This window comes from Sinocyclocheilus grahami, unplaced genomic scaffold, assembly GCF_001515645.1.
Source record: "Sinocyclocheilus grahami isolate Dianchi unplaced genomic scaffold, SAMN03320097.WGS_v1.1 scaffold726.1, whole genome shotgun sequence".
Lineage (NCBI taxonomy): Eukaryota > Metazoa > Chordata > Actinopteri > Cypriniformes > Cyprinidae > Sinocyclocheilus > Sinocyclocheilus grahami.
Window position 1 is genome coordinate 355,967 of NW_015505905.1, and position 17,211 is coordinate 373,177.

At 36.1% G+C, this 17,211-nt stretch overlaps 1 protein-coding gene across 1 annotated transcript in view; it reads left to right on the forward strand.

Annotated features, from left to right (window-relative positions):
* Positions 1-9,905, forward strand: part of LOC107560427 (dolichyl-diphosphooligosaccharide--protein glycosyltransferase subunit 2-like) — a 13,287-nt gene extending 3,382 nt beyond the window's left edge. Inside the window, exons 4-16 of the mRNA XM_016244609.1 lie at positions 1,501-1,676; positions 1,791-1,866; positions 4,764-4,898; positions 4,994-5,170; positions 5,252-5,370; positions 6,375-6,480; positions 6,957-7,048; positions 7,148-7,262; positions 8,180-8,374; positions 8,515-8,601; positions 9,391-9,494; positions 9,544-9,551; positions 9,854-9,905. Of these exons, the coding sequence (XP_016100095.1) occupies positions 1,501-1,676; positions 1,791-1,866; positions 4,764-4,898; positions 4,994-5,170; positions 5,252-5,370; positions 6,375-6,480; positions 6,957-7,048; positions 7,148-7,262; positions 8,180-8,374; positions 8,515-8,601; positions 9,391-9,494; positions 9,544-9,547 (1,386 nt within the window). The 3' untranslated portion in view covers positions 9,548-9,551; positions 9,854-9,905. The remainder of the gene's footprint in view (positions 1-1,500; positions 1,677-1,790; positions 1,867-4,763; positions 4,899-4,993; positions 5,171-5,251; positions 5,371-6,374; positions 6,481-6,956; positions 7,049-7,147; positions 7,263-8,179; positions 8,375-8,514; positions 8,602-9,390; positions 9,495-9,543; positions 9,552-9,853) is intronic.
* Positions 9,906-17,211: the final 7,306 nt, after the last annotated feature.

Below are 17,211 nucleotides of genomic sequence, written 5' to 3' on the forward strand. Positions count from 1 at the left end.
GGGGGGTAGAGTAAAAAAAATAAATTTTTTTAAGACTGCTAATTAGTTTTTTCATGCCTCCATGAGCATAAATACTACAAAATGAATACTGAGTCAAGTCACCTTTATTTCTATAGCACACTATGCAACATAGATTGTTTTAAAGGAGCTTCACAATCAATTATGGAAACTCGGTTCTGGAGAATCTGTTATTTAGCTCAAGTCAGTTCAGTGTTGGTTCAGTTCAGTAGAGTAAAATTTATTTAAACATTTTTGAAATAAGTTCAGTATTAAGCAGCTCTACAGAAGACAATAGTTGATTATTTCAGCTTAATTAAATTCATCTGGTCTGGATACAGGCTGGATCCAACTATGGTAACCTCGGGATAAGAATGAGACAGAGACTAATATTAGGTAGATGCCATTCCTCTTTTAATGTAACAAGTACACTGGGTGTTATGAGAAGTGTACCCCATTCCAGTTGTCCTAATTAATGCTGGCTAACAATCCTTTTATGGATTTGAATTATAGAAATGTGAAAGTATATTATGTGTATTCTAGGCTAAAGAGATGGGTCTTTAATCTGTGTTTAAGCTTACAGAGTGTGTCTGCCTCCTGAATAGTGCTAGGTAGACTGTTTCAAAGTTTGGGTGCTAAATAGGAAACGGATCTACCACCTACAGTCAGTTGTGATATTTTAGGAATTTTGTGACTGCAAGAAACGTGAAGGATTATAATGTGGAAGAAACTGAGAAGCTAAACTATTCAGGGATTTCTAAGTAATCAGCAAAATTGTAAAATATATACAATGCTTAATGGGTAGCCAATGCAGTGTTGACAGATAATACTTGCTATTACTATATATACTGTGTATTTATATATTTATAGATAGATTCTCTATTGTGAGTGCTTTAAAGAACAATGACATTAAAATATAATACATTATATAGTATTATTATTTTCTATTAAACATTATATTTTGTATAATTAATTAGATATTCCTTTAGGGTTACTTAACTAAAAAAAAATTAAATTCTGTCACTCACCTTCAAGTTGTTCCAAGCCCATTCATTTTCATTCACCCATTCATTTTTATTCATTTTATTCATAATCAAAACACAAATATCAATATATTTTTAATGAAACTGGAGACTTTTTGTCTCTCCATTGAAAGTCCACTCAACCAAACGTTGATGCTTCAAAATGTTTGTTGTAAACGTAACCCATAAGAATTGAGCAGTTTAAGACTTATAAACTTTTTATATGGATTAGTTTTACGATGTCTTTTTGTAATTTTTATTACATGGAAGTTTTGGTTGTTTGGACTTTCAATGGTACAAAAATGATAAGACAATATTGAAAATATCTTTGGTGGACTTGGCTAGTTTAAGCTAGTCTCCTTGGCAAAGCTGATGTTTAGCTGGGCAGCCTAAAAGTCACTTTCAAATAGTATGTCACATTGCACACAGTAATTTTCACTAGCAAATCCACAAATTGTGTTTTCTATTTTGATCCTGACAGATTCCTGTGTCAAATGACACGCGTGATTTGCTTTTGGCCACTGTCAGTGAGGACTCCACTGCCTCTCAGATCCATCAGTCTGTGAGTGCTCTCAGCTCTTTTGGGTTACCTCTGGCCTCACAGGAAGTGGTCAGTGCCCTGAAAGCTCGCATCTCCAAAGAGGATAATGTCTTGGCGTGAGTACATGTCCTTATGTTAAAAAGTTCTGTTTTAACTTGAGGCTTGCTTTGTGGTCTCTTTTTATTAGTTTAATTTTGAGACCTAACTCTGATTTTCTCTTCTCCTGACAGAATCATTTTGGCACTGCAGACTGCGTCTCGTCTCTCTCAGCAAGCTGAACTTGGAGATATCCTGGAGGAGATTGAGGTGAGAGATTAGATTTATTAGCCACAGAACAATCAACTGTAAGCCTAAAGCCTAGACTACAGAAATGATAAAAAAAACAGTTTAGGGATTTTTTTTCTTTTCTTTTTAAGTTCTGAAGAGCTTAGTAAAAAAAAAACTTACCTGAGGGGGCAGGGCTATGCAAGTCATGGCAAAAATAACAATTAAACTATTTTAATAAAATGTACTGTTGATGATGGGCAGAAATAACACTGCTAGTTTTTATTAGCAATGCATCATCCATAAATTTGAAAAAGAAACATGATAGTTTGAAATAATCCAATCATAGTCAAATAATGGGAGGCATTACGATTTGAACTGTGTGAGCTGAAGCTGACAAGTAAATGAACACCTGAATACCGAGGCACGTTACTAGTGTGTTAATTACCTCATCCAAACACATCCTATATGAAATGAATCAAATAAATACTCAACATAAACAAACATTATTACAACTCATGTCTTCAAAAAGTTATGTGAATGCACAAGTGAACTTTAAGTTACGTGCTAGTCAGAATGTGTAACTCCCATTGTGAATGCTTTCTTCCTGTAGGATCACACTGAAACAACACAGTGCAAAAGCACAGGAAAAATCATAATACTAAAAAAGTAAAATGTAATATACATTTTCTGTGACAGCTTGGTGTTGCACATCTTTCACTTAATTGCGCAACTGCATTTTCTGCATTATCAAGTGATTCGTCCCTGCAGTTTTTTGATGCCATAACAAGAAATCATTTTAAATTAAAACATAGTGTTGAAGAAAATATTATGAGAAAAATAACCAGATTATTATTAACAATATCATCGATATGTTTAAAAAAGAACATCTAGAAGGAATATGATGTTGCTGTTTGAGCTGTGCTGAAGGGTGAATGAACACCAGTAAGTAAAGCGTTTTGGTAGTGCAGCTGATTATTTAACTCAACCAAATGTGTCCTATATACAGTGGTGTGAAAAAGTGTTGGCTTATTTTTTTGCATGTTTGTCACACTTTAATGTTTCAGATCATCAAACACATTTAAATATTACACAAAGATAATGCAAGTAAATACAAAATGCAGTTTTAAAATGATGATTTCATTTATTAAGGGAAAAAAGCTGTCCAAACCTACCTGGCCCTACGTGAAAAAATAATTGCCCCCTCCTATTAAATCATGAAAGAACTGCAATTAACCATATTATTTTAGAAAGCTGAGTTAAATTTCACTAGCCACACGCAGGCCTGATTACTGCCAGACCTGTTGAATCAAGAAATCACTTAAATAGAACCTGTCTGACAAAGTGAAGCATGCTTAAAGAGCAACACATCATGCCACGATCTAAAGAAATTCAAGAGCAGATGAGAAACAAAATAGTTGTCATGTATCAGTCTGGAAAGGATTATAAAGCCATTTATAAGGCTTTGGGACTCCAGCTAACCACGGTCAGAGCCATTATCCACAAATTGAGAAAACTGGGAACAGTAGTGAACCTTCCCAGGAGTTGCGGGCCTACCAAAATTACTCCAAGAGCGCAACGACGACTCATCCAAGAGGTCATAAAAGAACCCAGAACAACATCTAAAGAACTGCAGGCCTCACTTGCCTCAATTAAGGTCAGTGTTCATGATTCAACAATAAGAAAGAGACTGGGCAAAAACGGCATTCATGGGAGAGTTCCCAGGCAAAAACCACTGCTGACCAAAAAGAACACACAGGCTCGTCTCTCATTTGCCAAAAAATATCTTGATTATCCCCAAGACTTTTGGGCAAATATTCTGTGGACTGATGAGAAAAAAGTTGAACTTTTTGGAAGGTGTGTGTCCCGTTACATCTGCCGTAAAACCAACACAGCATTTCATAAAAAGAACATCATACCAAGAGTCATGGTGGTGGTAGTGTGATGGTCTGGGGCTGCTTTGCACCTTCAGGATCTGGATGACTTGCCATAATTAATGTAACCATGAATTCTGCACTCTATCAGAAAATCCTGAAGGAGAATGTCCGGCCATCAGTTTGTGACCTCAAGCTCAAGCGCACTTGGGTTATGCAGCAGGACAATGATCCCAAACACACCAGCAAGTTCACCTCTAAATGGCTCAAGAAAAACTAAATTAAGGTTTTGGAGTGGCCAAATCAAAGTTCGGACTTAAATCCGATTGAGATGCTTAAACAGTCCATTCATGCTCGAAAACCCTCCAATGTGGCTGAATTAAAACAATTCTGCAAAGAAGAGTGGATCAAAATTCCTCCACAGTGATGTGAAAGACTCATTGCCAGTTATCGCAAACACTTGATTGCAGTTGTTGCTGCAAAGCGTGGCACAATCAGCACAATCATGCTAAAATAGAGCTGCACAAAGAATTTACAACATACATTACAACACGGTTTTCATTATAATATATAAATGGCAGATTGGTGCTGTACATCTTGGACCTAACTGTATTTTCATTATTAAGTGATTCCAGGCATTACTGTGCACTTTCAGAGCCATACTTTCACTTTGTTTCTCAGGTCTTGACGGTATACTGTCCCATCGCTAACCTGTCAGACCAAATGATCATTGTTTTCAAGTACTTAAATGCATTTATTTACAGTGCATAACAATTAGAATTTGTGTAGGCCATTTTAGGGTAGTGAATTAATTTAACAGTTCATGTTTTGATTGTTACTAATAATTAAATCTCACATATCCAGGATCACGTTTAATACCAGTTAAAAAAAAAAGAAAAATAGAAGTAATATGCTTTATTATAAGTATTTTTGCAGTGTTGTTGTTATCAACTGAAGACAAATCTGCTTTGCACTGTATTTCAAACTTTTCTGATTTGTCTCATTTGCTCTGTGCACCAGAAACCTGGTATTCTTGTGTGATTTGTATATTTTTCTTCATTGTAGGATCTCGCTGCCCGTTTAGATGATCTGGGCGGAGTGTATCTTCAGTTTGAGGAGGGGCTGGAGGCCACAGCATTGTTTGTTTCTGCTGCATATTCCCTGTCCGATCATGTGGACATAGAGCCCCCCCTGAAAGAGGTTCATAGTTTAGCCCACTCAGAATAAATGAATAACTATGTACAACATATACTTTCTGACTCGAGATAAACGGCTCCTCCACTTGTCCATCACAGGATCAGGTAATCCAGCTAGTGAACTCCATCTTCAGTAAGAAGTCTTGGGACTCTCTCACAGAGGCATTCAGTGTGGCTAGCGCGGCTGCATCGCTTTCCAACAATCACTTCCATGTGCCTGTCATTGTCAGTGCCCAGGGCCCTGCTGCTGTATCCCACAGACATCCCTTCCTCCGGGTAGGCCTCAATTTTAAGTGTGTACTCTATATTTTTTAAGAAACCTGAAATAATTTGTAATGTCTGTGTTTGTTACTGCAGCTTCAGGTGACGGATGTCCTTTGCCAGCCCCTCAGTTCAGCAAGTGTGCTGGCGGAGTCGGCCAGTGCTGTGTCCTCAAAATCTGCCGTCCTAAGCCAGGCACCCTTCACCCTCAGAGAGTATGTGCATTGCAGATGGCAGCTTTCAAATAATGATTAATGCCATACAAATTTTGAAACTGCAGAAGAAAAAAAACAAAACATGCTACTAAACATACTTCCTTTAAAAAGTTAGTTAGTTCACCCAAACATGAAAATTCTGGTTTCTACTCATCCTCATGCCTTTCCAAACTCCTTAAGATTTTTATTCATCCTCGGAATACAAATTAAAATTTTTTCTAAAAATATTCTCTCTTAATTTTTGAACATCCATTAAATACACAATCGGTTTTCAAGCTTCAAAAAGTACATAAAGTCATTGTAAAAGTAATCTATATGAATCAGGTGGTTTGATCTAATTCACACAATCACTTAATATGATGAACATATTTAATTTAGGCTTTTATTCATATATAAGCATTAATCATCACACATACATAAAGCACATTAAATGTTTAATGACACTTCAAATGTGCGTGCTTGACCTGCAAGAACGAATGAGTTTTATTCTTGCGTGTCAATTATGTATGTTTTGGCTTTGAGTTTATCTATAATACATTTAAAATTAGTGCTGTCAAACGATTAAATCGCGATTAATCGCATCCAAAATAAAAAGAATTGTTTACATAAGATATGAGTGTGTACTGTTTATTTTTATTATATATATACACACAAACACATTATATATTTAAGAAACATATGCTATGTTTATATATTAAATATATAAACACATAAATGTGTGTATATATATATATATATATATATTTTTTTATTTTTTATTTTTTTCATAAATAAACACAGTACACAAGCATATAGTATGTAAACAAAAACTTTTATTTTGGATGAGATTAATCGTTTGGCAGCACTAATTTAAACTCCCTTTATGTAATGTGCACAGTGCTTGAATATTTTATTTTGTAATAGAGTTCCAGATTCTGGATAAGTAACGTAATATGCCTGAAACACAGTGATAATTTCATTTGGAAATATTTCCTTTGTTTAAAAGACTGTCCTTTGTTTCACAGTGGGGTTTTTGAGCTGAATTTCATGGCCAGCCAACCAGCGAGTGGCTACTATCAGTTCTCTGTTGCCATTGCTGGTGACAGCCGATTTGTTGCCAACCATGTTGAGGTACTTTACTGAATCTTTGAAATGTGCTAGAAAAATCAAAAGTTTAGTTTATATCTGTTTATCTTATTGCATATGTCGTGCCTTGTCGTGACCTCAATGAGTTGACCTCAACGTTTAACTCTTAATTGTTGCAATGAACCGTGATTCATTTCCTCATTCACTCAACATTCACGTTTAATTGGTCTAGAGTGCGTTCATTCACATTGTAGCTATGTAAAGAATAATTGCTCTGACTGTTCAGTGTACAATTATAAGGTCAAAAGCATGTCACAATTGCTGTGGAGATTTTCTGATGTCATTGGCCTCTTTCACTGAACAAATTACAAAAAAGGCACAATTATTGTAATTGCTGTAGTTTTTTCTTTCTTCCAGCATATTCACACTTACGAGTGTCCATTTTAATGGATTGAAATCATTTCTTATTGTGATGTCATTTTAAAGCCTTGGATCGAAACTTGTTTGATTTGCTTTCTCAGCTCAAAGTAAAGGTCTCTACCCGAGTTGCCATCAACAACATGGATTTGTCTGTCGTGGACAAGGACCAGAGTATTGGCCCCAAAACCACCAGGTAAGATCTAGAACCACCAGCTTCTATCAAGCTCTATTTGATTCATTTTCTTTTTATTGTATAATTAAGCCAGCGTATGTGTTGAACTCTGTTTTTCAGAGTGGAATATCCAACTAAAGCCAAAGCATCTTTTATGGCAGACGGCCATCAAAACTTTGCCGTGACGTTCCAGTTAGTTGATGAGACCACAGGAGTGGAACTCACCCCTCACCAGGTGATTATCCCATCCAAAATGGTTTTCTTTTATGCATAAAGCATGACAAGTGAATACATTCTGCCCTCATTGTATAGTCTTATGTTTTTGCTTTCATTAGTGGGACAAGCCTTTTTGTGAGGTTTTGATCTTCAAAGGGGACATCGGATGCAAAATTCGCATTTACAGGCTTTTTATTTATTTAATAAATTTTTTTTTAAATCTCCAAAAAACCTTAACAGTCTCAATTATTTCTGCCCACGACCGCTGATGGAGTGTCCTGCCATTTTCTCCGCGCTCGAACAGCTGTAGCGACTTGACTTGTAAGCAATGCAGGTGTTTTGTAGTTAAATGTAAAAGTGGCCGGTTTCATACCGCAAAAGTGAGCAGCCGCTGCTGTGACGCTGTTCAAACACTTCCAGTGTGAATATTCTCGCAGTGACGATGAAGTTACGCTGACGCGAAGCTCAAGTTTGCGGTGTGAAACGGGCGTAAATAAGGGGTAAGTGTCTTCATTTTCTCCCGACATCAGAGCCACTGAGGACAGTTTTGTTTTTGATGGTAACGCGCCACCAAATACACAATAAAACTGAAGAGATGGGTGGGATGAGCAGTAGCTCATTATCATTTAAAGAGACATGCACCAAAACGGCCCGCTGTGAACGGAGCTGCCTATGATAAGGTAAAAAGGGTGTTGTTTTACACAACCATTGAGAAATTTTAACCAAGGTATGTTGCAGACATTTCATGAAGACCCTAAAGATTCATACCAGCTTGTTGAAAATGGGCATCCGATGACCTCTTTAAAACCTTGTATAGGGATGTGTGATTACGTCCATGTCATCAAAGTCTCACTCCAAGCAAGCAAAGTTGGCCACCCTATTTAAATGCACTGTTCAAAAACATTTGAATGAACTGATTGAAGTCATTGCTTTCAGACCTTTGTGAGGTTACACAACCAGAAGACAGGTCAGGAGGTCGTGTTTGTGGCTGAACCTGACAGTAAGAATTTGTATAAGTTTGAGCTGGACACAGCTGAGAGAAAGACAGAGTTTGACTCCATCTCTGGCACCTATGCTCTTTACCTGATGGTGGGAGACGCTACACTGGAGAACCCCATTTTGTGGAACGTGGTAAGGCAGTTAATTTCTTTGGAGAACTCTGGGATCTTGAAATAGACTTTTGCAAGTGCTGTGTTTTTGTTTTTCTGACATGTTTGGAAATGTTAAATTGTCATTGTTTAGTCTTAATTTAGACTTAATTTTTTTCAAAGGCTGACATTGTGCTGAAGTTCTTAGATGAAGAGGCACCTGGAACAATTCAGGCTAAAACTTTGTATGTGCCCAAACCAGAAATCCAGGTAAACGCTCCAGTGGTACTCGGGGATGACAGGATATTCTGAGGAAAACGCCAAATTTCTGGACAGATAACATGAATGTTATTATTAATAAAAGCTTAATATTAATTTATATATAAATCTGGAATTTGATATCTAGTTTAAACACAAATCAACATTTTAGGATTAAAAATAAATAAAACAAAGCATGAAATAATAAAAAAAATAAATTCAAATTCTGCAGTTTTTCACAAGTCAAACAAGCAAGTTTGCGACATTGACTGTGTGGACTTCGTATAAAAGGACAGATTTTCCTCCTTCCACTGAAGCATAAGATGCTATTTAGATTATTTAGATATTGTATCATGGTGGATAGCGTGGGTCATCAGGTTTTGTTTGTAACCTTAAATGCTGCTTCATTAAAGAAAAGGGGAACATACCAAATTAAGATAAATTATAGGATCCACGTACATATTAAAAATTATTTTTAATATTTTTGTGTTAATAACATAATTAGTAATTACACATTTTGTTCAACTAGAACAATGCAGTTATTGCTGTTTATGTATTGCTATTTTTATTTATTAATTTTCAACTTTTCATCTCTTTCTTAAACTTATACTGTTTCCTTTCTTTAATCGATTGTTTGGTTGAAATGATGGTTCCTTATTCATAAATATCAAGATGTATATCGAAAGGCTAAAAATATCAATATCAAAATATGCCCAGTCCTGTCTGTTACCTCATTTCTGTATTCTTTTAATAAATAAATAAATTAATTTTTTTGTTTCATTTATGAAATTGTCTCTACAGCATCTTTTCAGAGAGCCAGAGAAGAAGCCACCCACAGTTGTGTCCAATACATTTACTGCCTTGGTCCTCTCTCCATTTCTGCTCCTGCTCATACTGGTAATGGTCTTCTGACACATTATTATGGGTGCATGTAAAAACTGACATGGGAATAGATTAAACTACAAACCCGATTCCAAAAAAGTTGGGACACTGTACAAATTGTGAATAAAAGCAGAATGCAATGATGTGGAAGTTTCAAATTTCAATATTTTATTCAGAATACAACATAGATGACATATCAAATGTTTAAACTGAGAAAATGTATCATTTTAAGGGAAAAATAAGTTGATTTTAAATTTCATGGCATCAACACATCTCAAAAAAGTTGGGACAAGGCCATGTTTACCACTGTGTGGCATCCCCTCTTCTTTTTATAACAGTCTGCAAACGTCTGGGGACTGAGGAGACAAGTTGCTCAAGTTTTGGAGCCAATATCTCAAACTTCACACTGTCACCCAGCACTATTCTCTTCCACATAGGCCATGCCGGTAAGACTGACTTCTATTACACAGTAGTATTTCAGTGTGATCAATAGAGTTAATAGAGTGCAACTTGCAGTTATAGCACCTTTTTTATTGTATAGGGGGCGGGATGCTTAAGATTCTAAAGAGCATTTGATTGGAAAGAGAAAATCTGATGAGAAGATAAAATGTAGAATGATGTCCTCAAAATTATTTGTCCGTTGAGGCAGTAGAGAGACACTATAAATTTTGAATGCATGTAACCTTTAAATGCAAACATTTTGCCATTGTTTTTGAGCACACTAGCTATAATCTTAACACTAACCTATTCAGATATAAACAGCATTTAGCCTCACACAGTGAAACTTTGCTGGCGAAAAAGGTGCAATGTTAAGTGTATGTAAACATAGCATGTAGTAACAATTTTGAGTGAAAATGCAAATGGCATAGATAGTGAATATTTGGTATGTCTTTCAGTCTTATTTCTGACGTGGTAAAAAGGCAGCTTTGAATTGCACTATTTGACAAAATAGAGACTTGGGTTTTATCTCTGTCCCCTTTGTCTTAACTCTGAACCTTCTGCTGAACTTGTGGGTGTGTTGCCATCTCTGTAGTGTGTGCTTGGGTTACTCCGAAGTGGTCTTTTGGGACTAGATTAATTTCACAGATTTAGAATGTACCTTCCTGAGGATGCCCTGCTAATTAACAGCCTTTTGTGGAAGATTACTCACCCAATTAATCTGTAGTGCCTTAAAAAAGACTTTAGAGAGAACATAAGTGTCCATTCAGTGTTTAGTTTTAACCTGAAATGTTTTTCCTAGGCCCAATTCTGTACAGATAAATTCCTTTAATGCATTTAAAGGGATAGTTCACCTAAAAATGAAAATGTGATGTTTATCTGCTTACCCCCAGGGCATCCAAGATGTAGGTGACTTTGTTTCTTCAGTAGAACACAAATTATGATTTTTAACTCCAACCTTTGCAGTCTATCAGTCGTATAATGCATGGCAATGGTAACAAAATCTATGAGAGTAAAAAAAAACATGCACAGACAAATCCAAATTAAACCCTGCGGCTCGTGACGACACATTGATGTCCCAACACATGAAACGATCGGTTTGTGCGAGAAAATGAACAGTATTTATATCATTTTTTTTTACCTCTAATACACCATTATATCCAACTGCCTTGAGCGCGCGCACGGCATCCGGTCCGGGTCTGGCTCTTTTTTTACTCTCATAGATTTTGTTACCATTGCCATGCATTATACGACTGATAGACTGCAACGGTTGGAGTTAAAAATCATCCTTTGTGTTCTACTGAAGAAAAGTCACCTACATCTTGGATTCCCTGGGGGTAAGCAGATAAACATCAAATTTTTGGGTGAACTATGCCTTTAATGCAAGGCTTTGACTTCCACTTGTCTTGAGTCCCATCTCTTTTTCCAAATGGACATTTGTGCATAAAGCAAGCAACAGCGAAGTGACCTAAAATCATTATCTATGAGAGTTGGTGATGTGACAGATGAGAAAAGTTTCGATGGAGCTCATCCATCTACCATGAGATACTGTTGTCATGTTTAAACATCTTTTTTACTGCCAATACATGTCATTAGTTGGCAGATTTTCAAAATATATAGCCTATTACACAGCCCACCAATAATATTGGGGCATCTAGTAGTAGAAACACATACTAGCAGCCAACAATACAGCGGCCTTTTGACTGCCAGGCCAAGCTGAATGGAGCATTTAGGGACATCCACACCACTATAGTAACTATAAAATTTTTTATAATCACTCTTACTCTATAAGAATAGGCAAGTCCACACCATAGGTATAACAAAAATGAAGAGCAATATTATTGGAATCTCATTAAGAACAGTTTTATTTTTTCAGCTGATGAACAATAAAAACAATCCAATCAGAATTCAACTGACTTTAAAGTGTGCATTTAAAGGGGCAGATGGCATAAATAACGTTATTGTCCGTTGGTGTGGACTCTATAACTTTATAGTTATCGTTCTTGGTGTGAAAACACTTTGTCTCAGTGTTTGTTTCTTTAACCCTTCTGCGTTTTTCCATTCCCTCTCTTTCTTTACCCTTCCTTTAGGATTGCTGCAGAACAAAGTAGTAGGTTGGCAAAATATAGGAGTCTGCGATAAATGCCTGAATGTTTTGCAAAAAGAAAGGCCAGTCTTCAGGCTGAAGTAAGGCTTGCTGTTGCCACCTGTGCATCCCATAATATGAATATTATTGGTGGGCTGTGTAATAGGCTATATATTTTGAAAATCTGCCAACTAATGACATGTATTGGCAGTAAAAAAGATGTTTAAACATGACAACAGTATCTCATGGTAGATGGATGAGCACCCCCAGGGAATCCAAGATGTAGGTGACTTTTCTTCAGTAGAACACAAATGATGATTTTTAACTCCAACCGTTGCAGTCTATCAGTCGTATAATGCATGGCAATGGTAACAAAATCTATGAGAGTAAAAAAAGAGCCAGACCCGGACCGGATGCCGTGCGCGCGCTCAAGGCAGTTGGATATAATGGTGTATTAGAGGTAAAAAAAAAAATGATATAAATACTGTTAGTTTTCTCGCACAAACCGATCGTTTCGTGTGTTGGGACATCAATGTGTCGTCACGAGCCGCAGGGTTTAATTTGGATTTGTCTGTGCATGTTTTTTTTTACTCTCATAGATTTTGTTACCATTGCCATGCATTATACGACTGATAGACTGCAACGGTTGGAGTTAAAAATCATCCTTTGTGTTCTACTGAAGAAAAGTCACCTACATCTTGGATTCCCTGGGGGTAAGCAGATAAACATCAAATTTTTGGGTGAACTATGCCTTTAATGCAAGGCTTTGACTTCCACTTGTCTTGAGTCCCATCTCTTTTTCCAAATGGACATTTGTGCATAAAGCAAGCAACAGCGAAGTGACCTAAAATCATTATCTATGAGAGTTGGTGATGTGACAGATGAGAAAAGTTTCGATGGAGCTCATCCATCTACCATGAGATACTGTTGTCATGTTTAAACATCTTTTTTACTGCCAATACATGTCATTAGTTGGCAGATTTTCAAAATATATAGCCTATTACACAGCCCACCAATAATATTGGGGCATCTAGTAGTAGAAACACATACTAGCAGCCAACAATACAGCGGCCTTTTGACTGCCAGGCCAAGCTGAATGGAGCATTTAGGGACATCCACACCACTATAGTAACTATAAAATTTTTAATAATCACTCTTACTCTATAAGAATAGGCAAGTCCACACCATATGTATAACAAAAATGAAGAGCAATATTATTGGAATCTCATTAAGAACAGTTTAATTTTTTCAGCTGATGAACAATAAAAACAATCCAATCAGAATTCAACTGACTTTAAAGTGTGCATTTAAAGGGGCAGGTGGCATAAATAACGTTATTGTCCGTTGGTGTGGACTCTATAACTTTATAGTTATCGTTCTTGGTGTGAAAACACTTTGTCTCAGTGTTTGTTTCTTTAACCCTTCTGCGTTTTTCCATTCCCTCTCTTTCTTTACCCTTCCTTTAGGATTGCTGCAGAACAAAGTAGTAGGTTGGCAAAATATAGGAGTCTGCGATAAATGCCTGAATGTTTTGCAAAAAGAAAGGCCAGTCTTCAGGCTGAAGTAAGGCTTGCTGTTGCCACCTGTGCATCCCATAATATGGCATCAACATTTCCATGACAACACCTACTGCATGGCTATGTTGGTGTGTTTGCTGAGTGAAGCTCACAACTTCCTTTGAAACATAATGCCATTTGTGACTGTCAAGCCATATTTTTCATGTCATGCTTTTTATTGATCGGAGTGTTGTGATCACTTGTTTTTGTTGGCTTGTGTTTCACTTCATTAGTGTGTTCAGTGACAGACCACTGAACTACAGTTTAGGCCCTATGTGATAAATTGCTTGTCATTTCCCAGTTGTGGAGTTGCCTGATTAAAGTTCTATATGACCAACTACTCTATAAATTCCAAGCATTCACTAAACTATTATTTTCAGTGCAAATGTGTTTCTATACAAATAAGGGGCATCATAGGGCTTCACTTGGTTCACAAATAGCAGCGCTATTTGCCTGGCACAAAGAATATTTGCAGTGTTAATATAAATACAAACATCTTTACAGAACAGCCTGTAAAAAAAAAAAGAGAGAAATCCTAAATACAGCGGCTAGGCTACACTGCTACTAAAATCAGTTTTGTAACAGGTGGTAAAGAAGAATAAAAGTTCATCACAAGTAGCCTTTCCACAAGCTGAATAAAATTCTAATATATATAGTAGGTGCATGGTATCATACAGACTAAAATAACCAATATACATATCTAACAAAAACTACCAATAAACAATGATTTAAATCAAATCCAATCGAATGTGAAGTGTCGCAGGGAATGACAGTGTATGGTTTGTCAGTATTTAAATTGCACATTTAACAGTATTATACTATAAAATAACATGAAATGACAAATCAAGAATAGGCTAAATCTATGACAGTTTTTTTCCCCTGTATATGGTAAAGGAACCTACCATTAACCAATTAATATGTGTTTACTATAGCATTTTTACAGTCAAAATTACAATATTTTTGAGTGCAGATCGTTGTAGTCTGCTGCATCCTTCTTAACCTAGTACTCATAACTGGCCTGCTAAAGAGGAATTGCTCTGTGCAAACGGTGTCTGATGTTTGCCCCAGTATCTAATTTGCATGTGTTTTTGAATCATGCCGAAGCACTGCAGACATGATGCATGCTAATAAACTATGCTCAATGTATGCAATTTATTCTTGGAAATTTCCCTTCCTAAAATGATTTTGAATAGTGAAGGTGATTGGTCATAATTAATACAGTATTGCATTTTTAAATAATAATTTTCTTTTTTAATGATAATACTGACCTTGCTTGCAGTGCAGCACTGTATTTATGCTTGTCAAACATTCTGTTTAGGGTTTGAAAGTGTTCCATTAACTTTGTTTGATTTTAGCATTCAAAAGATAACCAACAGATGATGTCGTGGATATTTGAATACTGTTTAGTGATTGGTCTTTTCCTGCATCTGTTTAACCAACTGCAGTGTGATTGATGACAAAAAGGTTAATGTTGCATTGCAGGTTACGAAGAACTGCAGTTTAAAACCTAAGCTTTTGCTACCTTGCAAGCACTGCTATTCCCTACAGGAAGTACAAATTTGGTTTTAATCAGTACTTTGTTCTCTTTTTCAGACTTGATGGAAAATGATGCTGGCAAAATCGAGAAGACCATGGATGTTTCATATTCATGTTTTTTTCTTTTTTATGAAATTTGGAAACAGAAGTATTGGTGGTGGTTTAAAAGAGAAACAAATATGCAGGCCAGAATGTTCTGGAATTTTCAAAAAATACAAATTGAATTTGACAATTAAGAAACATGCAGTTTTCTTTTTTTGACAACAAATCACTTTCAGATGAATACGTTGAGGATATGATGATGATTGTTGCTTGTACATTGAATTGTGTTTGGTAATGCAAATGAAAGTTTGTGATATTCTACTGCTGTTTCCTGTTTTTGGAAGGATGTTCATTTGATTGTTTTGAATACAGATTCCTGTCGTCAGATTTTTGTAATGAATAGTGAAGTATGTTCCTGTTTGAGGTAAAACCTAAGCTTTTGCTACCTTGCAAGCACTGCTATTCCCTACAGGAAGTACAAATTTGGTTTTAATCAGTACTTTGTTCTCTTTTTCAGACTTGATGGAAAATGATGCTGGCAAAATCGAGAAGACCATGGTGAAATTTGGGAATAGAAGTATTGGTGGTGGTTTAAAAGAGAAACAAAGATGCAGGCCAGAATGTTCTGGAATTTTCAAAAAATACAAATTGAATTTGACAATTAAGAAACATGCAGTTTTCTTTTTTTGGCAAATCACTTTCAGATGAATACGTTGAGGATATGATGATGATTGTTGCTTGTACATTGAATTGTGTTTGGTAATGCAAATGAAAGTTTGTGATATTCTACTGCTGTTTCCTGTTTTTGGAAGGATGTTCATTTGATTGTTTTGAATACAGATTCCTGTCGTCAGATTTTTGTAATGAATAGTGAAGTATGTTCCTGTTTGAGGGCTTTTTTTTTTTTTTTTTACTCTTTGTCATACCATCAGAGCAAGAGGTTTTTTTTGTCATCAACTGAACAGAAATGTGGAATCATTTTTCCAGTCATCACCACACAGATGGCTAACACAATGTTTTTTAAAATAAATAAAACCATTAAAACACATTTGCTTGTTTTGTGTTTTTTAGTGGCTGATACTGGTTTTCAGAGAGCAGGACGGCTAATATAATACTGAACTCTTTACTATTCTAAAATGTAGAAAATATAAAGATTTTAACAAGTATGAAATGCAAGTATGGGGATTATTTTTTTTTTGTCATCAACTGAACAGAAATGTGGAATCATTTTTCCAGTCATCACCACACAGATGGCTAACACAATGTTTTTTAAAATAAATAAAACCATTAAAACACATTTGCTTGTTTTGTGTTTTTTTAGTGGCCGATACTGGTTTTCAGAGAGCAGGACGGCTAATATAATACTGAACTCTTTACTATTCTAAAATGTAGAAAATATAAAGATTTTAACAAGTATGAAATGCAAGTATGGGGATTATGTAGTAACCAAAACATGTTAAAGAAATCTAGCCATTTTGAAGGGCTTTGTGTGTGTGTTGGACAAGTGTTGGCTGCTCTTAACTTTTTGGGTGCAGGTTTAATGATCTGTAACAATATAGAATGAGATTTGGTGGGAAGTAAGCTAATATTTAATATAATACTGATTTCCCGCTAGAAGTAACATCAAAAGTTGGTCAGAATCGCACAAAAACTGTCCACAAAATGCAACTTTCAGACACCATCTTTATTTTTTAAACTCAACTTTTACGGAACTGAACACACAGGATTGTGGGATATCAAAGGCAGCGAAGGATACGTCTATGCTGCCTTCAAAAATCGATCAGATGAGAGCATCTCCGGAGACGGGAAGTGAATCTGACATTAGATTCGGATGTGCCTTGATGCCTTCCTACCTTGGAATGCATCCTCAGGCAGCGTTTTTTTTAGTCCTTGGAGCCACAGTCTTTAATCCAAAAAGCAGAAAGTTCTGGTGTTCAATTACAGTTCATTCGTTGGTTGGCTGCTTGGTATTTAAACACTTTTTTCATGTTGTTCATGCGTTGGAAATCACAGGTGTGCTCAATTTTGTTTCAGTGATTACAGGTTTTCCAACTTGTGTGTCAGTGATAACAGGTGTGTTCA